General features: G+C 43.3%; 1 protein-coding gene across 1 annotated transcript in view; it reads left to right on the top strand.

Moving 5' to 3' along the window:
- DCC (DCC netrin 1 receptor) overlaps positions 1–27,372 on the top strand; it is a 579,713-nt gene that overhangs the window by 392,331 nt on the left and 160,010 nt on the right. The window contains exons 8-9 of the mRNA XM_009323064.1: positions 9,206–9,362; positions 16,614–16,768. Coding sequence (XP_009321339.1) covers positions 9,206–9,362; positions 16,614–16,768 — 312 coding nt within the window. The remainder of the gene's footprint in view (positions 1–9,205; positions 9,363–16,613; positions 16,769–27,372) is intronic.

Raw genomic sequence — 27,372 nt, 5'->3', positions numbered from 1 at the left:
TCCATTTTGAACACCACAGATTATGACAACATTTATGGTTGCTGTTTAACACTGTTGGCATTTGACCATGAAATGCCTTCCAAGTCCCTTGGCTGCTTTAAAAATCTTTAGTTTATTTCTGCTTTTTCCGTGGGCGGCAGCTATTGTTCGGTGGGTCGGAGATGGCTGACTAGATTAACTGACCAGCATTTCCTCAGGGAGCATTTGCGGGTGATTGAATTTCTTGCAATCAACAGCCCGTTGCCCCTCGCCCCCCCATTTTTCTTGGTGACTAATTGATGATGACAGATGTCACCTGCGCGGTGACGCCAGCCCTGCCTTCACAGCTCCAAGGGGGAGAGCAATAGCGCTTCTCTGAACACGAGAGCTGATCAGTGGTGGGTTTGCCATTGGGGTTTATTTATTTATTTTTTTTTTTTTATAGCGTAGTGTCAGTTAATAAGATCTCTTCACTGCATGAATGTAAGCGGCCATTAAGGCCATATTTGCCATTGATTTTTTTTTCTTGCAAATGTGAATAGCAATTTTCTCAGCTGTAAAAGGAAAGAAATGGAATATAATATGCAGACAGATGTGCATACAGGCATGCCTGTCTCTCACATGCAGGGGAAGAGAGAAGCACATGCACATACCAGCCTGTCTGAGTCTCCCTTTGGAGAACTCCTGGCCAAGCTGTGTCCAAAACAAGCTCAGGTATGAAAACAGAAATATCTCAGATTTACTGCAGATTTTACTGTAAATCAGATTTACTCAGATTATGCAGATTTATTTATCATTTATAGGTGACTTTTTAAAATGAAATAGTGGGTAGTGGCTGTGCCTGTGCTAATAGTGCTGTGCTGTGCTGGCACAGCAGTGATGGGCGTGTGGACGTAGCATACGTCCGTGGAGGGCTGCAGCTGCCAGCCTGGGGAACACCAGCTCTCCAAAAGTAAGTGAAATCACTAAAATGTCTCCTTTTCTGGCGGAGAAACACCTGGAACTTTGCTGGAATAGCGGTGCCAGGCAGCTCTTCACACCCAGCGTCCTTAGACCTCGGTCAGCAGGACTTCATCTTCATTGCCTTGACCCAGCCTGGTTTTTTTGCATAGAGTAGCTCTTATGTGACAATAGTTAATGATCTGAGAAAAATAAAATCACTCCCTTCTAACTCTGACCAAGCAGCTTTACCGCGACAGTGCAAACACTATCATCCCCGTAGATGCTCTCCTCCTTTCGGCCCCTGCGCAAAGCTCTGTGCCTTGCCTTTCCTGCTTACGTCCTGCTACAGGTTCAAATAATTATTCTTAACTCCCCAAAGGGGCCACAGTTGTACAAGGTATTGTTTTGCACATTTAACAGCAGATAAGTGTCTGGGTAGCATCTTCCTTAAAATAGCTTTCAGTATAACCATTGGGCAAAACTGCCCTGGATTAATAGGAATTAGGGGGTCTTGTAGTTCTGTATTGCACTGCTGAATTTCAAAGTAAATACAAACAGCACATCTTTTGACTCTTACAGGGGATCCAGGCAAATTATATTTTAACCTGTGCTATTCCTTTGGTAGTTACTGTAGCCACCTTTGGCCTGACCTTACCTTTTTGCCTCTCTGACCACCTGACGTGTGCTCTTCCACGGACTTTCCTCCTGGCCTCTCTTCTTGCTCCCCACCCCAGCACACCTCAGCTTTCAGATCTTGCAGTGGGCATCCCGTTCCCAGACGTTTATCCTCCTCTTGTCTTCCATATGCTTTGTCACCCCGTCAGGCGCTCTCCCCCGTGGAAGAGGAGGAAAAAATGAAAGCTGTTGACTCTTCTCTGGGAGAAGTGAAGGTGCAACGTGGTCATCTTCTCCTTCTGTCTTCCCTCCAGTGCCTGTCCATGCACAAATCAGGGCTGGAGGTTGAAAGAGTAAATGTTTGATGGATGTTTGTCTTGGTTTTCCACCTGCTACTGCAAGGTGGTCAGACGTTGCAGTGATGAGCGGAGAATAAAACCCTAGAAAAGTACGGCTGTATTGCAGGTGTAGGCTAGAGGGCAGTTCAGGTGTCCTGAGTTTCACAGGGACGGAGAAGGGTGTGTTGGTGCTGGGTTTTGCGGCGTGGCCCTCCGGGCATTTTTCCTTCACTAACTGCGGTTGCAGCTGCAGAGTCTCGTGCTCCATCCTGGGGACAGATCCTGCGTGCTCCTCTGTGAGCATGGGCAGCACCTCCCTGTCAAGAGGAGCGTGTAGGAGGAGATAAACTGGCTTGCCTTTCGTGGAGGTGTCCCTGTTTACTAGTTTGAGATCACGCGGTTTAGCAGATAGCTAGCCTCCTTCCTCCCTCTATCACAACTCGGTAATTAAGCTGTTACCCTTACGTGCATCTCTCTTGCTTGTATTTGAGAAAATGAGGCTGGAGAGAAAAGAGAAGCACTAGTGTGTATTTAGCTTCTGATGTGGTTGTTACTGCATAGGGTGGAACTATGAAAATCTCCCTGGTCTCCGTGAGATTTTGTATTTCAGATACGTACGTGCTGTTTCCAAAGCGCTATTGGCCTAATCCTGCGAGGTGCTGAGCCGGGAGTGAATTCCTCGTACAGTAGCATCAGGCGTTGTTGACACACATGAACTTCAGTGATTTATAGCAAGGTTCGTAATGTCATAAAAGAGGCATAATGAAAATTAGTACTGCATGACTTGTTTCTAAGAACATCATTATGGCACCAAGTAATAATGAATTACCGTGTAAGAAGCCAGAAGGGAGGAAGTATGTATGGCAACGAGGACAGATCTTTTATTTGGTAAATTAGTATCGCTGCATATGGGCTGAAAATCTCTAAACATATGCTGATGTACCCTGACACCCTGGCATGTGCTCCGTGTCGTTGGTAAAACCTGATGCGTGTGAACACATCAAATGTAGATGCGTGCACTTGCATACGAGCTGTGCCAACGTGATCTCTGCTGGCATTTGGAGGATGGATTTGAGCACGCGACGCCTGAAGGAATGCTTTTTGAATGCGATGCTTTGAAACTGTGTTGTATGATTAATCGTCTGGATAAAAAACGGAGAGGCCAAATTTTGTAAATGGTCCCCAGGAAAGGTAATAGGAGTTGCTTGTGCGGAAAAGAGCATTTTGTTTGACCGTAAGTAACGAGCTACCAGTAACTTGTCCAACCTGATACTTACTTGAGACAGTAAATTACACCTATTCCATATCTCTGTAAAGGTCATCTGATAGAACGTCTGCTTTTTTCCTAGGTGTTGGAAACGGGACCAAAATTTAATTGTTTAATGACCAGACCAAAACACCGCATTTCATTTGGTTCTTGTTTCTCCGTTTCACCGGTTCTCACCCGTTTAATCACTTAATGTGGGACGATGAGAGCTCGTGGATCCACGTCCCAGGGCTTTCCCAGGGAATGTCTTCCTGCTGCAGGTTAGCATTGGGTTTTAGAAGCGGCATGGAAGATGGGTGATGAAATCCATCATTTCATCATGAAATTTCAGATGAAATTTTTAACTGCCTGCGTGAAATGCAGAATTTTTCTTTGTGTTCCCCTCTCAAGGCATGTAGTAGACGGTTTAACATCGGTGGTGCCTCCAGACAGATGGGCTTCAGGCCTCAGGACCCCTGCGCCAAAGCATATGCCGAAACCAGGTTCTTTAGTGGCACAAACCCTCCGTCCTTGGCTGTTTTCCTCGATCTGGAGGAAAACAGGTCTTGATTACTGTCCCAGCCTGCTCGTGGGTGTATCTGGAATGTGTATGTCGTGAATTGCTTTGATATTCTGAGTTTGTCTAAATGAATCTTCCGGTGTTGAAGTAGCACTGTGTAAAAATGCAGCTCCTCTCGTCTGCTGATCTCGGTGCGGTCTGTTAAATTAGAAACGATTTGTGATGTGTTACAAATTTAATATAATTGCAAATTCATATTTGTGTGATAGCCAGTGCATGGTAAAATTAGGCAACTCACGCTCTACATCCCAACTTTGTTTTGTTTAGAGTTGTTCTATTTATTTTCCTAATGTACGTGAATATTGATTATTTTTTTTAAAGAACATAAATTAAGAAATTTTTTTAATCCTCTTTTTAAAAGTTAATAAAAATTTTAATTAAAGTTTTTATGCCATGTGGATGACAGCTGTGGGTCTGTAACCATCTCTGAGGCTTTCCCCCAGGAATCGCTGTCAGCCCCTCGGCTTCCTGAGCTGCCCGCAGTTCTGCCATTTAACGGCATAGCCCCCTTAAAATAAAAGGGCATTCTGTAAAATGAAATGGGAATAATTCTTTCCAAAGTGCCTACGTTCTAAAAAATGGCGAATCCACCAAAATTGGTATCTATTACAGATCATCTTCTTTAAGGATATTTTACTGGAAGAGTGCCTCGCTTCTTCATGTCCTAGGTGTTACGTATGCAGCATCTCTCGAGTTACAGATATTCCCGCGGCGAGCTCTTTTCGCACTTATAACTTGCACAGTTTGCTCTATGGAAGGTGTAAGATGGGTCAAAAAGGTTCTGGGGAAAAAAAATGAAAAAAAAGACTACATTCTCTGAATGCGGGAGTGTAACAAAAGACTGGATTGACCAGGTTGTGGCTGTACTGAGCAACACCAGACAACAAGCACGTATTTGATGTTATTTCTGGAATTAAAATTCCATGTAAATTGCTTTTCCTTTTAACACTGAGGATTTGGAGATGAGAAGAGATTCATGTTCTTATGTCATGCTTGAAATTCTTGCTGTACGAATAACTGATTTAAAGTGCTAAACCCAAGGAAAATATTGCGGGGAAGAGTCTTGAATTAATCCACAAGGTTTATATTTTAACTTGAATAAAACATTTTTGTTTTTTCTGAAATGAAATGCTTAGCTTAAACCCTGAGTGTTCCTTTTATGTTTGAATACATTCAGTGAAATTTTCCAAAGTCTTTTAAAACTGAAATAGATAAAAAATTCTTCTCGATATTAAAACAAAATTCAAATTAAGGAATTGAAGTAATTGTTAGAAGGCATAAAAAATATTTTGAAGTAGTGTCTTAGCTGAAAGTTTTCATTTGATGTCTTGAAATGTCATTTTGGCATCAGGGTACGTGGGATATTTAGGGAAAGTGTGATTTGCAGCAGGAGGCTGAAGATTGTAAGTGTGATAGTTTTCTCATTTTTGCTGAAAAAGTATCGAGTTTCAAATCTTATCAGCAAGCTCTAATTGTGACAGTATTTTAAAAGTATAGATAGCCTATAGTAGATGTTCTTATTTTAACAGACTCTAAGTGTAAAACTGGCAATTAAAAACTTGAATAGCCTTCGCTTACGTAAGGTTATAATTTAAAAAAAAATACTAAATGGGTAATGTCGTGACCATTAACCACTTTCTGGGAGATACAGACAGTTCCTACATATAGCCCAATCTCTCTCTGTAGTAATTTATCCCCCTGAAAAAGGAATATAATTCATAATTTAGGCGTGTGGCAACGTGGTATGTGTATAACAGGCTTAAACGTTCTATGTGAATTAAACACGAGTAACTTAAAAAAGGCAAATTTTAATTGCTTTTAAAGCAGAAAAGTCAAACTCCTCTTTATCAGTTCAGAACTTGGTACTCAATGCAGATTACCAGGACAGCTTTTAGATCAATATTACTGACATCCGAGAGCAACGTTTTCTGTATGCACAGTAACTTCTCAACTTATTTTTCCATCTTAAACTTAAAACTTCTTTCCTTAAACTTTCCTTAAACTTCTTTCCCTTTTCTGTCAACTTGGTAAATATGTAGGGGGAAAAAGAAAAGCAAATGAATTTTTTTTTTTTTTTTTTTTGTACAGAGGTACAAAACCTGTGCTGAGGTCTTGGGGGGGGGGTGTGTGTATATCTATATATAAAAATATATATATAAAAAGTCCCTGTGAGCACTCAAGTGAGAATGAGATGTTTTATAACTTGGATTTAGAGGATTTGCACCCATGTCTTTTACCCAGGAGAGGCTCTTGAATAAACCCATGCCATCTATTGCCACCTCTGCTTAGCAATAATAATGTTATATCTTCTTGATACCAAATCCCTTGTGGGATATAATTACAATTTGGGGTTTTTTTTTTCATTCTTTCATCATCTCCTCTTGTATATCCCATATAAGCTTTTGCTGGTCTCTAAAAACACCATTTAAAGGGTAGATAGCTGCTGCTAATAGGATCTCCTCCCTACCTGCTGGCAGACACGTACATATATGTTAAAAACCCAAACAAAACCAAAATCAAACCAACCTATGAGAAGTATTAAAAAACCCCCAAACACCTTGTCTCTTTGAACTAGGTCTCATATTCCTATTATTTTTAATTACAAACAGCCGATGACTGCTGTGTATGGGAAGCAGTGGTGAAATGGGATGTCACGCACGATGTTTTGCCTTTAGTTGTTTTAAAACCCCATAAATAGTTGGCCTTGCGCATGTTTTATAACTGATCTGTATTTTACAAATGAAAGCTGTAAACAAGCTGGTCCTGAACACCTGCATCAAGCATATTTCTACATTTTTGAAGAACTTTTGCTTTAGGAGTGCAAGGATGGGTCCTACTGGCAAAATAATAATAATAATGTCACAAAACTCACAGCTGACTCTGCGTTATAGAGAATGGGGGATTTGGTTCCGAATTTGCGGTGCTCCATTTGGCTTCCTAAATGGAAACAGGAAGATCAGTTCCTATCAGGCCTATATTCAGACCTTCTCTGTTGATTGTGTAGTCATTTGCATATGTGGAAAATGAATCAAACAGTCCAGTTTTATGCTGGCTTTGTACAGCGGTAGATGATTATTCACGCTGCCACGAGAGCAGAGAAAGATGCACTTTGCAAGGAGTTAATATGAACCACGCTAGGCTAAAATCAGAGCCTGTCAGACTCTGATGAAGATGGTTTAACCAGTGGTGGATTGATCTTGTGTAGTCATATGAAAGATTGAAGGATTTCAGACATTACTTGCTGAGATAATTTCAGGTTATATGTCTCTCTATATTGTACTATTGTACTGTATATGTTTGCTATTCACTGCTAGCAACAATGAAAGTGAAATTGCTTTTGTCAGTGATAGCTCTACAGAGTTTACTGAAAGCCAGAGTAAAACACATGCTTAGTGGACTGGAGCTTCAGTCCCAGTCTTGCTGCTTTTCACCTCAATTTTTCACTATTATTTTCATAAGCTGACGCCTAGCAGGTCAGCCGCCGCCACGTTCACGGGCATGAGGTCACGAAGGGTATGGATTCACCTCCGGATTTTAGATACTTATTCAGCATGTTTAAAGGTAGATCCCATTGTTTGGTAGTTTGAGTAGCTCTTTGGGCTCCATCATCTGTGTTAGCTAGATGTCCTCCTTTTCTATGGGGGGAGCTTAGACGCCCGTATATATGTAGTCACGTACGCGTAGTCACCTAAATGTACATGTCTGGACTTGGGGCTGATCACAGTGCAAGTTTCTGAATACTAAATGGGTTTTGATGGAGGAGAAGTGCCAGACTGCTGTGCTCCACCGGGAGGATGGCTCTTTGGTGGAGGAACCACAGACTGGGGTGTTTTGTGGTGGAACTCAAGAGTTTCTACAGACCCTCAGGTGCCAAAATAGTTAATAATGGGGCTTTTTCTGAATGGTTGTGTTTGATTTAAGTACCAGAACTCAACTGAAAAAAACTTGTAGGTTTGTCTGTGTGTTTTTATCCAGTCATGCCCATGGTACTTCTCTAGAGATGTTTACCTACCGCAGCCCTTCTTGGAAGAAGACAACGCACTTAGGCTTCTAATACATGAGTCAACATATAGAATAGACCAGAAGCCCAAATCTGCTCGCTCTGACCGTGAAGCAAAATAGTTGCGTCGTCGTAATATAAATGTACACAGAATTATACTTTAGTCTTGTGTTTGCACATTATTTAGCTCAGTGGCCCGTGACTAAGGACGCTAAACACAACCTCAGTGCAAATAATGGATCACAACTTTGCAGCTAAAAGAGCTGAGACTATGGCTCAATATTTTCTTTCATCACATCATTACTCTGGAAATGCCACTGGGAAATTCCCTCTGGTTTTGGATTGATCACAATAAGTAAGGGGTAATAATATTTGTTATTAATAATAGCAATATTCATGGGTTTTAATGATAATTTAGGGATAATATAAGAAAATGCTAAGCTAGTATTCAGTGAATGTCATGCTTTTTACATAAAGCTATTCTTCATAAGCTGTTTAGATAATACAACGCTGTTAATGATCTCACAGTAAACTAATGCTACTAATATAGTTCACAGTATATGCACAGGCACGGACCAAAAAAGATTTGCAAAAATGAAAAAAATAAGTTGCTTTTTGGTTCGATGCCAATGGTGAAAACCTGCTTTTCAGGGCTGGTGTGGCCTGTGAAATCAGACCTTATACATCATGTTGGCCTTCAGAGAAGGTTTAGATGACTGTGGATGCCACATAAGATGCATGTGCTAAATTAGGAGGTAGCTGATCACTTAAATTATTTTAAAAATTATTATTTTTTTTTTTTACATTTATGTTTATGGGCCAGCTTTCACATGGACTTGGTGGGCAACAACCAAACCCTTAAACTCTGTAAAGAGTTTATCAAGTTTAAATGTTCCAAAATTAATTTTACCACTTGAATCTGCAGTTTAGGCATTTCTGGATTTTGCACGTAGACTGAACACTTTTCCATGGGGACCGGTGTTAATATGAAGTGTCACCGTCTTTTTTCTTTTCATTTTATCCCACTTTGATGCGATTATCTAATAAGTCGTGTGCCGAAGCACCTTACTTAAGTTTCTGCTCTTCCCAGACCGGTCGGTTTGTAGGCTTCAGGCTTTGAGCGGTCAGTCAGCGGTTGGTTGTGAGGTTAAACACTTCTGCTACTCGGGGCACAAGAGACAAAACCAGTGAAATAGGAGTGAACAAAGGAACGTATCACACTGATCACTCGTACAAGAAATAATTGCCAAGTATCCCGAGGAAGTAGCCTACTCCAGTTTTGCGTGTTGCTGTTCAGTTTAGAGGATGGTGTATTTTTAGGTGTGATTTTACTGTTAGTTTTTTTCTCTCTCTTTCATCCCCTGTCACTTTATTCACGCTTATTCCGTGCCACCTTGGCCCTTTATTCCGTACCACCTCAGTCGTGGCCACCACAGCACCTCCCGCCCACCCCTACACCCCCGTGCCACCGGCCTCTCTGACTGACTCCTCTCCTTCCCCTCCAGCTGTCCCAAGTTCCAGTGTCCTCCCCTCTGCCCCCCGAGATGTGGTCCCTGTTTTGGTCTCCAGCCGATTTGTCCGTCTCAGCTGGCGCCCACCCGTGGAAGCCAGAGGCAGCGTCCAGACGTACACGGTCTTCTTCTCCAGGGATGGCGTCAACAGGTAGGCGTCAACAGACCACGGGTCTCCTCTGGACGGGCGGATGGTCCTAACGACTTTACAGGTATCTTCCAAATGGTTCTCAGCCTTGTGTTCTTCGTCCCGTGGTAAAAGAAGTGTGAGGCTAGAAATGCCTTTTGTTGCCGTATTTTTTTATAGACATTATATCAACATTTATGTAACAGTGCTCATTGCCTTGGTACGAAGGACCATTTGTGTTGACAGTGACGTCTATGGATCTTGCCTCCTCTAGCTATTACTTGACCGTCTAACATAAGGTATTGTTAGCTCCATATTTTGCCTTTCATCTTCCTCTGAAGATGCAGGCTCAAGTGTTCTTTGCATCCCTGGCAGAAGTGAATTTGTCGAGCCCATATCAGCCGGAGAGGAGGACTGCTTTTAGAGCTGTGCAAACGGTGTAAGACCTTGAAAACAGCCAGGCAGTGGGTTGTGAAGACTTGACATGATTGCAAATCCAGTGGACCAGCCTGGGCTATTCTGGCCACGGGGATTAGAGCTGCACAGCAGATAGCTCTTTTGTGATAATGGCCCTATAGATTGTTTGGTGTTTGCATGATTCCTCATCATATATGTTCATTTCACACTCCAAAAGATACTGCATATTTACTTGGTTTTTATTTTATTTTCCTAACTTCGTACATGGTTTTATGCCTGAGGAAAATCTTGGGTTTTTCTCTTCTTGTACATCATTATGAAGAACTCACTTGACGTATCCTGTCCTATATTTCACTGCACTTATGATCTACTTCAGCTACCGGCTGGTGACTAGTACTTGTGTGTGTGCTGATGGCAGCTCAGCTTCTGAGGGGACTTGAAACGGAATCTATATCTAATTGAAAAATGAGTGGATGTATATTGGATTCATGAGAGCTAAAGAAGGTGGGACCCAACGGTTATCAGTGAGCTCCCCTTTGCCGCAGCGGGGGCTTATCCTTCATCCAAAAGGGCTCAGTCTTGCAGGCAAAATTTCCTGCCCCTGCCTGGACATTTGCAAGCTTCTCATCTTAATCTCCAACAACGTCCAGCTTTCTTTTATAGCCATGTATGTTGGGTTTTATTTGTTTCAAAGCTTGTAGACATTGATAGCTACAGCAGTGGTACCTGCTGCAAGAGGCAGGTATCCTAAATAGAAACGTGTTGTCTGTCTCGTCCATCTGAGCGGCCTCGAAAGGACGCAACACCCAAAGCACTTGGGATGAGAGTGTGAAACGCACCCTCCCTCTGTAAAAGAAAGCTCTTAAATTCAAGTTGGCATTTCTGAGGCCGGTGCTGGAGGCAAGCGTCTTCTGCAGCAGGGTGTCACTTGTGGGATAAACGGCATGTAGGCAGGGGGGAGGGTTTGTGGCGAAAACTTGGGGTAGGAGCCAGGCTTGTTGGGTTTGGTTCACGGGTCAGACACGGGCATCTCACCTTCCACAAACCCCCCCGAGCCTGACTGGGCGGAGAGGAGTGACAGGAGCAGAGCGAGACAGATGGGGCAGAGGTTCAGAGTTCAGATCTCCATCCTGCGTCAGGTCGAGTCTCCAGTTTGTGTGAAATGAGAACAACACCTCAGCGGAGCGTCAGGAAGGGGATATATTGAAGGTCGTAAGGCACTCAGGGAAGGTATCAGTCGCCCCTAGAGAAGTAACTGATGCAGAAGGAGTGATGAATGAGTTCAGTGGGGGAAGTGAAGATGCTCAGCAGCTCCCTTGTTGCTCCCAGTGTGGGTACCAAGCCGGGGTTCACACGGCTGAATCAAATGTTTTTGCACATATGGGATTTAACGTTTGTCTGCAGCCATCGCCACCGGTAGCAGTGGAACAGGGCACTGTTGTAATCACGTCTCATTTGGTTTGACTCTGTCTTAAAAACATCAGAGTTGCCACACACGGCCGGATTGAGGCATATTCTAACTCAGCCTTTTAGTTCAGCAGTGAAGAGAAAATACTAATATGAGGCCTTTAAACAGTGGTGTTTCTGAGATTAAAAAAGATGTAAGAAGAGCTCACTCCAGATTCCCTTACGCTTCAAAAGAGTTTTCTTCCAGAATTTCCATGGTGTGCTGCTCAAAGTTCTGGGTACCAGAAGGATGCCTTAGTCCCACTCCCAACTAAATGCGTCCCTAGTTAAAGAGTCCCTGCAGAAGACTGCGGGCTCTGTGTTAAAATAACTAAACAAATAAATAGATAAAATAAAAATTCCACTATGCTCCCTCCAGCAAGAGACTCAAAATACCACCTGTGGTTTAAAACTTTTGACTGTGCACCTCCCAGTTCAGTGCGGTGAGCGGCGCTCGTAGTTCTGCAAACTTTCAAGCACACAGCCGGAGAAAATTAGCGTCGTTTTCCTTTAAAAGCTTCCATGGGATTTTTGAATTATTTATTGTTTACACGTTATTTTCGCAAAAGAGCTGTTTTTCTGTTTGCAAAAATAAATATTGGATTTGACATTAACCTCAGGGATGCAAAGGAATTGTCAGAGAAATTACTGTAAGTCTGGAGTAAGGCGATCTTCCCGGGGTCGAGAGCAGGGGAGGATTTGCGTGACAGACAGCTGGCAGCACCACCAAGGCCGACGCAACACAGAGGGCACGCGGCCATTTCAGGGACCGTCCAGAAAAAGAGTCTCCCGTGTTTTGAACTCTCGTAAGGGTTTTTCGGCTCAGCCCTTTCAAAGAAACCTCTTTTGGAAGTGATTGCACTTACTGCCGCAGCGTAATCGCCAGAGCCCTTCTGATGGGATGCTCTTTAATCTTCGTGCTAGGCATCCTGCGTGGGATCAAATGGGTTTGCTTGCTGATAAGGATGATTGGAAAGAGCACTTAAAGCTAAAAGGCAAGCGTCTCAGAAAAGGATAAAACAAACCTTAAATCTATTAGGAAATAAGTAAACGGTCAACCAAAACACCTGCACTCAGGGAAGTTTCTGGTTGAGATAAAAGTTCAGATTTAGAAGCGATATATTCTATAACATTTGCTGATAATAGACTGGATGAAAAAATGAGCAGAAATAGAGGAATTTCATGTATAGCATTAGTAGATACGTAACTCTTGGTATACATTTGATTGTGCTTATTTTCTGTTAAAATATAGTGAAATATAATAGCAGAATATAATGCATGAATTTTGATGGATGTCACTCTTCAAGGTATACACGTGTACACGCACACATAGACCGTAAAAATCCATCCTGCCATACAGGAGAACTGTTCCAGAAGAGAAAGGAGCCATTTTAGGTTTCACTTGATGTTATAAGCTCACTGAAAAAGAAAAAAACCAACTCTTTTCTACCCAAATAATAAGGTTACCCAAAAGATTAAAAACGCAGAGTTCACCAACGTGTAATGGGTAAATCTTTGCCTTTTTCATTGGTTTCCCATTTGACTGCTGGGACGCTGCCCAGATGGTGAGCTCTTGGGAGCGGGCCGTCCCTGTGTGCTGCGAGGGCGGAGGTGCCGCATCATCTCCGGCACCTCTCACATCCACATGCTGTTGAAACTGTAGTTTTAATTCCTTTTTTTTTTTTTTTTTATTTTTTTGGGTCCATCTCCGTCTTTAAACCCCTTCCGAACCAACAGCATTTGTGTCTGGATGTTGCCCACGTTTACCTGCAAACTGATCCAGAGCAGCGATTTTTTGTTCTGAGCATTTGCAAAATGAGCCACGTTCGATAATTCAGTCCACAGGCAGGTTCAAGTTTTGATCTGATTTTGATGTTCAGGTTTGCTCTCAGCCTCGCTGTTTGTTCCCTCTTCTCGTCTGTCTCTGCTGGTTTGCTTCTCAACGAGCAAGCATTGATTCACGCAGGCATTTGGTATTTATGCGGTAGCGTGTTAGTCACCACAAAGAAAGAGACATTGTTTATTTTTGCCGATTTGCTCTTGATCTATCTCTAAACCAAAAAATAACTCCTCAAATGTAATCTCAAGACATATTTAATTACCTGTGCGTAGTTATAAATGAATTCTGCCTTCCCGGTGAGAATTTATGTCACTATTTTTAAAATCTAATTTACAATAAAAAATTCACTGTATTTATTTATAAATAATGAGAAATATTTGCACAGTAATACATTTCTGTTTAGCATTTTAGATGAGACACAGAGCCCAAAAATACCATTCAGTTTTTGATTGCAACCTTTGAAATGTCAAGTTGCTTAAATAATGGGTCCTGATTTCTAGCTATCCTTCTTTTTTAACTGGCTGTTAGCAAACATTTTTCCCAATAAATGAAATTAAATGCTCTGATCTTAAGAGAAATAAAAAAAAAAAGAAAAAAGAAGAAGAAAATGACCCTGGAAACCAGCAGTATTACAGCTGAACGTAAAACCCTTTGATAAAGGATGCTTTTGCAAGGTTGGGACCAGTTTTATTTTTAGTCAAACATTCGCTAGACCTTGTTTTCAGTAACAAATTAATAAACGCATCGATAGTCGCAACAAGCTAATAGATCTCCCAGTTTAGCTTCCTGCGTGTTGCAGACTGAAGAAATGAGTCAAGGGACCACTTAGTTGAAACAAAAACTTAGATTTGATTAAAGCCTGTCTTCAGAATTCAGCTCAAGTTCTAAAGTATCATTCCCAGATGATCTATTTACATTAGTTTTGAGGTTTGCTTATTATAATCAAGGACTTTATGTTATTTTGTGGGAGAATGATAATGGGAGATAAAAAAAGAACTGGAGGTAGAAGAAGTCCGTCCATTTTAAAATTAATAGTATTCATTTCACAGCAAGGAGCATTAACATGACTTGTCTTACTTGAAGTAACTAATTAGGCGTTTGAAACATTATAAAAGCATTTGTTACACACCTAAGAGATATATGGGAATTGTAATTATCTTTTTTTACGTGCTGATGCCATAATGTAACATGATCTTTAGTCACTGGAAATTACATGTCGAAGCCTCCATTTTACAAGAAAGTGGATGACTTTAGTCAAGGTCTTTTATTTTTAGACTGTAATTTATGGCCAAGATGGGTTTGGGGGGAAAAAAACCCAACCCAAATGTAAAGGTGCCTGATTCAAGGACGTTTGGTGCTTTTTAGATTATTCCCGCGTTGCTGTAGCATCTGTAGCGCGTTAACCCCTTGCTGGTAAGCAGGACCGCACGACGGACTTTTGCACGCGGGTGACACTCGTCTCGCCTGACTTCAGCCTGAGCGAGTGCCAGCGGGGCAGGTCACTGGAGCTCAAGGGAGAAAGACCCTTTTTGGTTTTTTTTCTTACTGCTGGGGGTTCCTGCACCTTAAAGGGTTTGTGAGAATATCGTAGCCGTTCAGTGTTGCTGGCCATCTGACCCCCCGGCAGTACCGCCGCTGTCAGAGTCGATTAGTTGGTTACAAATCTATTGGAGCCATTTTCAATGCAACTGGGTTCCTACTTAGACTGCTTGCAAATAGAAACCAGAGGTAAGAGGCAAGAGAAGAAATTAGCCGAGTTGGTCAAGCACAGCTCAGCTTGCACAGGTAGAAAGAGCAAAGGCTCTGCCTGCCAATGTCCTCGTCGGGGAGCAGCAGCCGTCCACAGCTCTGCTTTCGCGTTACCAAGCGCAACAGAAAACCTTTCTGCTGTCATTAAACTCCCGTTGTCTCTGCTACGGGACGACCGGACCGTTTATCCCCAGGGAACATCCACCCAAGCTTTGTTCAGTCAGTCCTCGGAGGGCTGGAGCGATGGTGGAGCCTGGTGCTCAGAGGACAGGACCATTCTTTGGTCTGAGAAATTTCATTTTGAGGCAACGTTTCCCAAAGGAACAATAATCTCTGTTCTCTGAATTGCTGCTATATGCTTATTGCAGCCCAGAGAACCGCAGCAGCGCTACGTGAAGTTTGACAATTAGTTGATTCGGTCTTAAATGATTTTTTTCTTCTGCAGCATGAAATCTACCTTTTTGTTGTTGCTTTTCAGAGGGCTTCTAGTAAAGGAGAGGAGCGACTCACACCACCCATAATAAATCAGTTACAAAAGCAATTTTACCTACTTCTGTTTGCAGATTGTCCATGAAATGACTGTGATTTCATCCAATTTAAACCCTGCTTTACTGTTTAGGGATTGTGTTTTTCCCGGGTAATCCCACGTTAATAACTCTAGGTCTGTATCTTTCTCACCGATCGTTTTCTCTCACTGAGCGGCGCAAAGCCACAGCTAGGCAGAGCTTTGCCTGACCCAAGGCAGAGAAGCCAGTGCCAGGGTGCGGGTAATCCTTTAGCTCTGGGTGCTTATGGTGCCAGGAAAAATTACGTGGCTCTTGCCCCGATGGGAGGACGATGTCCTGTGCGTCTCCCCGGCCAGGGGCTGCCACCTCCCAGTGTCTGGGCTGTACCTTTCCTCTGGAGACCACCACAGGCCAGTTACCCCAGGGCTCGCCACTGGGAGCAGCTGATGGAGGAGCATCAATCGCATTTTTTGCCATGGCTCAGTGATAGCAAACTGCTGGCCGAGTTGGGCAGAAACAGAAACCTGGCTGATGCAGGCAGTGTTTCTTGAAACAAATTTGGTGCTGGACACCAGGCAGGCTCGCTGTTGCTGCTCGGGAGGAGAACCTGCTGCCCCCGTGCACCAGTTTCCCAGCAGCTGATGGCCAAGCTTGCATACGTGGGATGGTGTCCGACCATCTTTCTGCATTAGGAGAAAGCTGCCCCTGAACTGCCTGGGTGCTCGTTTTGCCAAAGGGGAGCATAGTGCAGACTCCGCAAATGGGTTTTCATTTTTCACCTCTGAAATGGTGAGTGGTAGCTCCGTCTTAGAAAAAATTCTGTGTTGTCTCTTTGCCTGTGAAACAGCGGGGGTGTGGGGGGGGTGGTTTTGCAGGTATAGCTGTAGCAGGAGCGCTGACAAGGGCTCGATTTGCAGAGCAATCCAAACCCAGTTTTCATGAGCTGGATGTTTACAGTCCAATACGCATCTCACTTCCTATATCAGAGATGTGTTCCTTCACTGAACAGCCATTTCTTTCCATCAATTTTCCATTTTTATTATATTAAGAAAGGCAAAGAACCAATATACTATATACGTTATGAAGTGTTAAGATACAAGTCGTCTTTGTAGTGCTTGCAGCATTCCCAGTGGGTCCCATTACTTGAATTAGGCTTTTTAAAGTAAAAATAAAAAAAAAACCCTGCAAATAAACAAGCCTCAAACTCTGAAGTTTGATAAGTAATCATACCTTGCAGACTACCAGCTGCATAAATAAGTAACTCTTTAAGATCCAAATGCATTGTACAATTTTGTTGTTGTTGTTGTTTTCTTTTAGGGAACGGGCAGTCAACACGTCTCAGTCTGGGACGCTTCAACTTACCGTGGGCAACCTGAAGCCGGAGGAGACCTACACCTTCCGAGTGGTGGCATACAACGAGTGGGGACCTGGAGAGAGCTCGCAGCCCATCAAGGTCGCCACGCAGCCAGAGCGTGAGTGTGCGCAGGAACAGGGTCTTGGCGAGGGTGGCAGCAACGGCTGTAGCCATGAACTGCGGCTCTGGGGTTCTCATAGTGCGTTGGTTTAAGGTTTTCATATAGCTCCTCTTAGAAAACATGGCCCAGTCCTTATGCATGGTAAATAAAACCTTTCCTCAATTTGTAATATTTCTTGCAGAGCATCTAGCGGCTCAACAGCAGCGTATTGCTAGTTTGTGTCATGACTTTGATGATCACACATCCCATCTTCTATTCTGTGACAGCGTAAGTGATAGCAAAAGCTGTGCTATGGTACATAAGGAGTTGGTTTTCACTAGGAAACATGATAAACTTACTGAAAGAAACAAAAACTTTCCACTGGAGTAAATGTTTTGGCTCATTGGTGTTTAAAAGCAAATATTTTTTATTAGTTAACACTTAACTCTAAGTGTGTTTTATAAATCTTTGGAGTAGGTGGAAGCTTTCAGTAGACACTTTTCTCTTTCTGTACCTTTCACGTGCTTGTAAGTATTTCCACGTGTCTGGTCTCCAGAAAGAAGAGAAATTTCTTCCAGTTGAGTTTGTCCTATTGCAGTTTTTCTCTCTTGGAAAGTCCAAGAAGGGCTGTTGCAGAGAGGATTGAAACATCATTTGAGCCCTTCCACGGCAAAATTAGTTATTCAGAAGAATTGGCCATAAAAATGGGAGTGGTATCTAGCTCTTAGCGCAGAGATGGATGCTGTGCTTCATGCTGATGGGCACTGGTCTGCTTCGGCGAATCAAAGGGGTGAAGGGTGGGATGCTCAGGTGCTTTTATGCTCCTTCAGTAAGCCCCTGCCAGAATACGCTCACCCTCTGTAATAAGGGGAGAAATCTAACGCTGAACAGAAGCGCGGAAACTGTTTTACATCGTCACACATTGCCATGTGCAGAAGTTTGACTGCAAGGCAGTATTTGTCTGAAAACCGCTCGTTGTGTGAAGACAACAGCTGTGCTGGAAACCTCCGAAATGTGTTTCCTTGCTCCATTGCCACAGGTGACTTGTTGCTGGGAGCAGGTAGAAGAGGTGGGAATGGCTCTCCACGGGGGGGTGGAGGAGAAGAGGAGCTTGGAAGGAAATCCTGTGACAAGGCGAGCCTCCGGAGGTGGCTTTAGGTGGCTTTTGAACTGTTCGGTTCCTTTTACAGCTACGCTGCGCCCCGGGAAAGGTGTCCTTTAGGGGCAGTCAGAGCACGTGCGACACCCCCCTAACCAGCTGGGCAAGGGATGTTGTGAACAAGGGGAGAAGGGACCTTTCAACTTACATTATTCTGTGATTTTGTGTCTATAGCTTTGTTTATCACGAAACATGAATTTTACTCCCTGCCATCCCTTCCCAAACCCCCAAGAGTAGTGATGTTAGTGAAATACCACCCGAGACGCGGCGCTTTCTGTTGTTCTGCGTGGCCTTGCGTTTTAGGTACGTCTTCGGTTCCTGCTCTGAGGTTGCTCTGACACTTACGGCATTTATTTGCAGTTACGCAACCGCCATGTGCGAACATAAGCGAGGTTGTATCCCGGCCCCTCTTGGGGAAGAAAATCTTGAACGTCAGTTTATGAATCTGGGTGTTTTGAAAGTAAAGTATTAAGTAACTAACCGTCAGCATCATTTAGCTATCAGTAATTTATCTCTGCTTAGACACACGCACAAATGCATCTCTACACATTTCTGTATATGTTTGAATTTTTTAAATATATAATATATGTATATATTTACAGAAGTAAAATAACATTTTGGTCGGAAAAATGCCTTCCCCCTTGCAAAGCCCCAGTGAAAAGCAGGCACCGCTACCCCCTGCTGTTACCGTCTGAAGCTGCCACGGCGTGGAGTTACCGGCTCCGTTAAATGCACAGTGTAGACGTTTGGAATATCTTTCCTACTTAATAACTTCAAGGTTTCTCTAAAGTGTCCCGTTTGAGTGTGGAGAAGATACTGCTTTCCATTTTTCTTTTTGCTTTTTACTGTTGACCAAATTATCTTGTTTTGAAACAAGTCTCTCTGGTCCTGGGAGGCAGTCAGCCGCTATGCGGCTGTCTTTTAGAACTTGCTGTAACTATTGTACAGTAAATTACAAGGCTGCACATAAATTGAATTTCCACATTATTTGAGAATATCAGGAGTATTATGCAATCTGGCATTGTTAAAGAAGAAAACGCTGATGAAAAAGGACATCTGAAATTCATGTCTGTCAGTGCCTGTTTCTACAAGTGCATACATTTGCTCAGTAATCAGTTTAAAAGATCAACAGAACAAGTTCTAGCTTTTTGAAATAATCATCCGGAATATATGGGCTGGATTTATATGAAGGTTTTTGTCCCCAGATTAATACCCCCCCTTCTTTTTTTTTTTTTAGTAAACTACGACCCCTTTTTCTCTGCCTTTATGGTATATAATTTCACTACGGCATTATCAGTCTGGATTTAAATCCCTGCCTGCTTAAGCCATGTCTAATCTTTTCATACCACATGTGGAGACTTTGTGAGTTATTATTTTGGCTCACCAAGATGCTGTTAAAGCAGCTTGGTAGTAGAGAATAAAGAAACGCATCTATTCTCGCAAGGAGGATTGAAATTGTCCGTCCGAGCTTTGAAAGCAGTTCCCTGCTGTGGGACCAGCTCACTTCTTTTCACAGCCCTTACGAATTAAAACCAGTTTCCTAATAAATCTGTGTCTCCGTGAGGTGTGTATTAGTTGGTGAAAGAGAAGATGAATAGGAAGGCATGTTGGTGTGCCCCAAAGAAACTTGACGGCATCACTCCAGCCTCATAAAGTCGCCTCTTATTATCTCCCTTCCAGTGAAATCAATTTAGTGTGCACTGACATCTCAACTTCTACCCGCGCATCTTTAAGGGCTTTGTAAGGAATAATTAATTACTGCATCCTTCTGAGGTAGGGAAGTATTATTATACCTACTTAAGAGAAGCCCAGCTGTGTACCCATATGTCTCCCCCCTCCCGTGCTATGCTGCGAGCAGCAAATCTCTGACCCCCCACAGTTGCCCCCGAGGTGGGGAGCAGCTGGGAGGAGCTGTGCTCCCCACCCCAATGTCCTGAAAATGGAAATTCTGAAACAGAAATATAGAGATTTGGGGTGGATCCATGTAGCGAGTGGGGCATTTTGCAGCAGCTAGAGGGTGATCGTACTTGCAGGGATGACTTGGGTGACTTTGGTCCCGAAGATCCACACCTGCCTAGACACTTCTGTAATTACTTTCAATTCCCATTAGGGGCTGGTGCATCTAACCTCAGAAATCGGGCCCTTTGTCATTTCAGAATTTCATTTTTTCTGATAATGGTGGGGAAGCATTTATTTTTTATTTTTTTTTTCTCACTGACTGGCTGCACCTGAATTTTCTTGCGAAGACAACCGGCAGCAAAAACTACCATCAATACTGCATTAAAGCAATTGCACCAGAAGCTATTAAAGTTTTTGGGTTTGGTGGTGGCTTTTTTTTGCTACAAGTTTTTTCAGTGGAGACAATATTCTTTGAAGTTATTGCACAGGAAATGTTAAAAAGACATAGACAAAATTTCGACTGCAGTCTCTTTTAACATACATTTCTTATACAGATGTCAAAACCGCATAGAAAATTAAAAGGCCATTAAAATTAATGCAATGAAATTTCACATGAAAAATCAAGGGAAGGCAGGGATGTCTTTAAAGCCCACATAGATGACAATTTTATCAAGCAATAATCAGTTGCATATATGTTGATCTGCGCAAATTAAGTTTGCAGAATAAACATGTGCGGGAGTAATTGAATTTTCTGAAGTCTCCTAGCAGACCCATCCATTTTAGACACCAGTGCAGAGACAGTGCCAGATATTTACCTCTCGGGGCTGGCCAGGGTCCCCAGGCAAGGCCGGGCCCTGCCGCTGTCAGATGCTGAGTATTTCAGAGGGCACTGGTGGCGCTTCCTTTGCTTCTGTGGTGGTTTAACCCAGCAGGCAGCTAAACAGCACGCAGCAATTTGCTCACTCCCCCGCAGTGGGATGGGGGAGAGAAATAATAATGATAAAAGAATATACAAAACGAGCGATGCACAATGCAGTTGCTCATCACCCGCTGATCGATGCCCAGCCAGTTCCCGAGCAGTGGCAGCGCTGCTCCCCCTCCCCCAGCCAGCTCCCCCCAGTTTTTGTTCAGCATGACGTCCCATGGTATGGAATATCCCTTTGGCCAGTTTGGGTCAGCTGTCCTGGCTGTGTCCCCTCCCAGCTTCCTGCGCACCTCCAGCCTGCTCGCTGGTGGGGCAGTATGAGAGGCTGAAAAGTCCTTGACTTAGTGTAAGCACTGCTCAGCAACAACTAAAACATCAGTGTCTTCTCAACATTACTGTCATTCCCAATCCAAAACGCAGCACCTTAACAGATACTAGGAAGAAAATTAACTCTATCCCAGCCAAAATCAGGACAGCTTCCGACTCAGCTATTTTGGGTACCAGTTTCAGTCACAGTGATGATAACGTTGTTGCTATAAATGATGCTAAATGATCTCATGATAGTCAGGGTCTTGCTGAAACGAGAGTTTGGGCAGGCACTGCAGATTATCTCTAAAACCTCCCACCAAGGTGGGCTTGATCAGGTTTTTGGGAACAGGGAGATGAGAAGCACCTTTCTCCAGTGCAAAATGGCCATGGATCTGGGCGGAGAAAAAGCTGAGCTTGTGTTTAAGAAGTTGGGAGGGCTGGAGGCAAGGCTCTGTGGTTTTGGGCAGATCATTGAAGTTTCTCGGTTTCTCTATCCTCGGGACAGAAGTGAGCAATGTTGGCAAAAGTTTGGACCAGATGATCTTCCAACATCCCTTTCAACCTGGGTTATTCGTTGAGTCTATGACTTTCCCTCTCTCCTTCTTCATGCCCAGGTACAGGTCTATCCGTGCTGCTTAAACAATATTCTCTGTGGCAGGGATTTCCCTTTCCATCATGTGCTGATGTAACAAAAAATAATAATTTTTACAAGACCTGCAGGTAGTCCCATCTAACGAGGGAGCCATGGGCTCCATCAGGAGCCTTCTCTGCTGCAGCCCATCCCGCGTCGGCTGTCATGGCAATGAAGTGAGGACATGGCGCTCCTGCTCTCGGTCCATCAGTTTACAACAACATTACATACATTATTTTAAAGGAAAAAAAGTCCCTGTCTGAGTCTGTACCTTCACCCTGCCAAATTTTGTGCGTACAAAAAGATCCCTGGAATAATGAATGGCCACTTTGGTTTTGGACTGTGTCCATTTTGCAAGGTGCAGGGGTATTTATATATTTATATATTTTTTTCCATATATTTATCAATATATGAAAGAACTGGGGCAGGCAGAAACATAAGCATCTCCGGTGTAGTGCCTTGGAAGTGAATTTTTCTTGTCATTTGATGAAAGGGTGAAGCAGTACTGAAAAATGTGTTCTGTGGAGTCATTAATATCCTCCTCATTTGTGTGTATTCTTCCATAATGGCTCAGTAAAATACACCCTGGGGTAACTTTATGCTATTCTTACATGGTTCTTTAATTTTATGAGTAATTTATGTGTAGCATTGGCGGGGGGAGGTTTTAAATTGCTTTAAATTTTAATTAAACATATCTTCCTTTCTAAAAGTTGGGCAGACCTAAAGGAAAAGATGGTGACATCTGGTTTTTTTTGTCTGTCCTTGATTCCTGCTTTTGGCTTCCCATCCACTTTTTTTTTTCCTGGGCTTTTAATTTTTTTTGTCTTTTTCTTGAGAGAGAAGAGTTGCTTCAGTCTCAACTCTTGGAAGGTGCTTCGCTTTGCAGAAGGTTGCTGCAGGAGCAGGATGAGGTCTCGCTCTAGCCTGGTTATGAGGACACCGGTGGTGTCCCCAGCGCAGGTCCGCGTAATGCGTCTGCCCTGGCCCTGGTGTCCTTAGTGCTCTCTTGTGCAACGGAAAATACGAATTCAGATCCCCTGGACACATCTGTGGTATGAATTTTGTCTTTTGTTTCCTGTGGTTTTGTTTTTACACCAGGTTTAATTTCAAATGAAGTAGAAATTTATTGTATTTTGTGGGGAATCATTTTCCCTATGGCAAGCGATCTGCCCGCTCCCGTTCCCAGCTCCCGCGCTCCCCGTCCACCTCTGCCGCGTCGGGGCTGGGTCTGTACGTGCCGTGAGGGCGGTCAGGCCAGCTTTTGCTTTTTAGGTATGTTTAAACTTGAGTCAGGGCTGGGTAATAGAGACTGTTAGCATTCATAATTGAGATTAAAGATCATCTCGTGCTGTTTTATTCTTCAGACTCTGGCTAGCTTTAGTGCCATGGCCTTTTTTTTCTCTTTTCTTTTTTCCTTTCTGTTTCTCACTGAATTTCTAGTTTCTCTTGTGGAACAGAATGCAGTATCTTAAGCCAGATTCAGTGACTCCATCTGCACTTATCCACTGAATATGTGGTTCCCTGGGCATCATGGGGAGGCTGATTAAGACTTTTCTAAAGGTCGTTTACGACACGGAGAGATTAAATAAGAGAAAAATGAAAATTTATGTCGTGCTGCTTCCTAGAGACTTTGGCAAAAAGTCGCAAAGGAGAGGAAAATATTCTGCACATCTTTCTTGAAGCTTAGATTGATTCTCACCTCTCGTTTAAGCAGCAAAAAAAGTGACCAGGTGAGCGTGTGGTCAGTTCTTCCAGTATTTCTGTAAACCCCACCATGGTCAGATCCTTAAAGATATGTACTCAGTTGAAAAATTTCCATCTTCCTGAGACGTCTTCATTTCTGAGTGCGTTTCCACCCTGCACCTTGCCACAGCAGTGCTGCCCCGTTGCCGTCTTGCCCCAGCTCTCCCTCTCCTGCACCGATGTGCCGCTGAAGCTGTAAAAGGACCTGATGAAACACTTTATTTAATTCTGACCGGTCGATAATGCTAACTCCGGAGGCTCTATGGAGCTGACGTTTCCAGCTGGCGTGAGCAACGACACTGAGCCAAGGTGTTTCATTCCTCTACATCGTCATCCCCTTGTTTCTAAAACGGGCACAGCGGTGAAGACATGCTGGAATCTTAATCCTTTGAAGACGTCCTGCAAGCCTGTCTTTTCTGTGAGTTAGGAGGGCGGATTCGGCTTATTAGTAGTGGGAGAATTTGTTACCACCTTGGTAGACTAAGAGTTAAAGTGAAAAACGAATCAAACCCAGAAAGTAAAATTGTTCGTTTTCAAATTGTCTTGGGTTCAATTTAAAGAACCACGAATTGCTTGCTGCTCATCATTCATCTTAATTAACTGAAATAATGCGTCAAAATCTTTCCTTTTGGGCGTTTTGTTTGGTTGATTTTTTTTCCTGACCAGCTCTTCTGCCTCCTTTGAAAATTGTCAGTCTCATTAGGAAGTTGCATTGCTATATGAAATATTGTAATTAAAAATGAATTCAAATGACACTGCATCCCTTTTATGAGACCTTCTTAAGTCTTGGCATCCTCAGTTGCACAGAGGAGGGAACCCAGTAGATGAGGAATGCATTTTATATCAGGGGTGTACACTGAGTCCTTGCTGCTGCAATCGCGAGTAGGTGTCTCCGTGGCTTCACGCGTAGGGCAGAATTGCTGGTACATTCAACACAAGGCAAACCAGGGCCAGTCCCAAGCATTGTTTTCCTTCTAATTACTGAGGTTGTCGCTGTACCAGAAAGACTTTCTCTTCTGAGACACGTACCCATCTTTTCATATCTGCTGGAAAAGAAAATTTAAAGAAACCCTTTTGCTTTGGTAAGGTTTGAAAATATCTCTGACCCTCATCATTCCCGAGAGGCTTCGAGATGTTCTTTCAAAGGTCCCTGAAAATCCCAGCATCAGCTACCGCATCCTTGGTGAGAGTTATAACAGAAGTAGTAAAAGCAGTTGTGTTTTATTTCCTCGTGCTCCAGAGGAGTCGGCCTGAGTGAGATTCTGAGAACGATCCGGCCCCGTTTCCCCCTGTAAACCCCCTGCTCGGCCGTAGCCCTCGCTCTCGGTGCGATCTTGCTGCCTCCATCCCGGAGCTGCACCGCGACAAGCAGGGGAATCCTCCTCCTCCTCCCATCTGCTGAGCCTTGGCCAGTCTGACAGACATCCCTGCTGCACATCCCGCCGCGGAGAGCCGCCTTTTCTCTGGTGAGGGATCGTACAGATATTTCACAGGGATTTTAAATAGCATTAAATCAAATATTTGTTCCTTTTGTTTTCAACAGATCTTCTCACAATAGTCTCTGCCCATTTTTCATGAACTTAAAATTTACTTGTTGAAAGAATAGTGACGGTATTTTTTATTAAAAACATTTCTCTCTGTGCTTACTTCTTTTTCAAAACTATTTTGTGTATTTCATCAGACTCTTTAAATACAGGTTGAGGATAGCAAGAGTTAGGGCAAGGACCAGCGGTTTGGGGTTCACATGCAATTATGCTGGAGGCTCTCTTGTTGTATTTTGAAGTACAGCGAAAACAGTTCTTGATTGCTTTCCTCTTTTTTGCTTTAATGAAACAATATATTTCGTTCTGTCGTCCAGTACGTAAAACTTGTGAAAAGCTTACACCAAAATCGGTGCGAGTAATTTAAAAATTATTTAGAAAAGAAATATTTTGGTTTGAAGATGTCATTACTGGATGTTTCAGCGTTATGGAATTACTTTTCTTCATTTTTCTTGTTAAGCAAAAATTGTCACTATTTTTTCCAAATGTTTTGATGTCTGTGAAGACCGTGTTTACCAGAAATCATCTGCTTCAGTGAAAATATTCTAAATGCTTTAAATGAGAAGAGGGATTTTCCATTTCTGAGGTTTGTCTACGCCGCACGCTCCTGCCTTTTAGTGGTTCATGGAGGTGGTTGATATGAAGAATTCGGTGCTTGTCACCTAGTCATTGCTTTTTATAAATAATAAGCTTCACTGGCTCGAAGTACATTGTAATTCTGCTCCAGGTTTGCTGAGATGCCAAGGCACCATTATGCCAAGTAAAATACTTTGCTTTGACTGACTTGCCGAGAAGGAGCAGAAAATTAAAGCCACTTTTATCTGAAAAAAGAAAAATGCAGAACAGATGAGCATATCTTAATCAACTATGCAAATCAAGGCATTGCACCATTTGCATGAAATCTCCATATTTATAGGTCCCTGATGCAAACAGTAATGCAGAGGCACAGTGGCCCTGCCTGGATCCCCCTCAACCAGGAGCGGTGTAGGACAGACGGACCACCCTTGGCACCCCTCGCCAAGGCAGGATTTACCCCGCCTGCAGAGAAGATGGCGGTTCAGGGGTGTGGGTGAGCACTGAGAGGCGGTTGACAGCGACGAAGATGTCACCTTACCAGCATGAAATATGTTGCAGTTGGAAGCCCGTCTGCACGAGGGTCCGTTTACTTCGTCCTTACGTCCCTCAAGGGAGCATGTTGATGCCGCAGCCCTCGGGCGGCGTGGCCGTCCTTTCCACTCGCTGCTGGTGAGCCACGGGGCAGTGTGTCCCCAGCCAGATCGGGCAGTGAGCTTTGGCACTGTCTGATCTTTCTCGGCACGAGAGCACTGGTGTGTCACTTTGCTGAGATTCATCCCAAAAAATCAGACCACTGGGATGTGTTTGTCTCCCTACACCTTTCTTAAAACAATGGTAGTTGGGGCACTGGTAATGAGCTGGAAATGAAATAAACTCACCGAGCCTGATTTGGGCACCGGGAAGGGACCTGCTCAGTGCCTCCAGCTGATCCAATGCCACCAAATTTTACTGAATGGTGGTACAAATCTCTTCTCAAACCTTTTGATCAGAAACAAAGCCATCTCTATGGAGAGGCAGGTTTTATTTGTAGGACAGCCCTGTCTAGAGACCTAAATTATGACTGAGGCCAATTGTGCTATGATTTCTACAAATTTAACGGAGGGACTAGACCTGAGATAGAAGACGGACTCTTGAATCTCTGCAGTTGAGCAAGGGATGCACTCCAGCCTACTATTCCTGGGAAGCGCCAAATCATTTAAACAATTCAGGTAGGTCCATTGGCCCCTTCCATATCAGTTGTCTCTGTGGGATATCGAGCCCGTCACTTTGTCACAGAGGTGTTTGATTAACCATCCCGCTCAGGTCCCATCAGGGACCTGACTGCTGCCATCACCAGTCCTGCCTTACCAGGAGTTAGGAGGGTATGAGGTGCTCCGCTGTAACTGCTCTGGTCCTCTGCAGGAGCAGTAGCACGGCACCATGAGGAGGAGAAGGTCAAAGAAAAGATGTCCTATAAAATGGGCTGCTGCCGAGCATTTCTAAAATAGCTTTGGACGTAGGAATTGAAATTCTGCCTCAGTTCCATTTGACATGCATTCATCTTTGTTTTATCTGGGCCTTTCTTCCTACCCCAGAAACCTTACAATATAAATAGGTAAGATAAAGAATGGGTAGGAGATACATTATTATGCCATTTTATGGGAAGGAAATTGAAGCATAAAAGCATTAAATTATTTATCCCAACTCCCTCTGGAAGTCTGAGCCAGAGCCAGGATTGCTGTAACCTATCTTTCTGCGCACTGTTCCTCAAAATAAAAGGTTGAATTTCTGTCCCTATTGAAGTCAATAGGAGTTGCTTTTTAGTTCTGTGGATGCTATCATTTCACATAAGTGCATAGC

The sequence above is a fragment of the Pygoscelis adeliae genome, unplaced genomic scaffold (genome assembly GCF_000699105.1).
Source record: "Pygoscelis adeliae isolate BGI_AS28 unplaced genomic scaffold, ASM69910v1 Scaffold174, whole genome shotgun sequence".
Taxonomy (NCBI): Eukaryota; Metazoa; Chordata; class Aves; order Sphenisciformes; family Spheniscidae; genus Pygoscelis; species Pygoscelis adeliae.
Note: the sequence above shows the minus strand (reverse complement) of the source record. Positions and strands in the feature narration are given on the sequence as shown.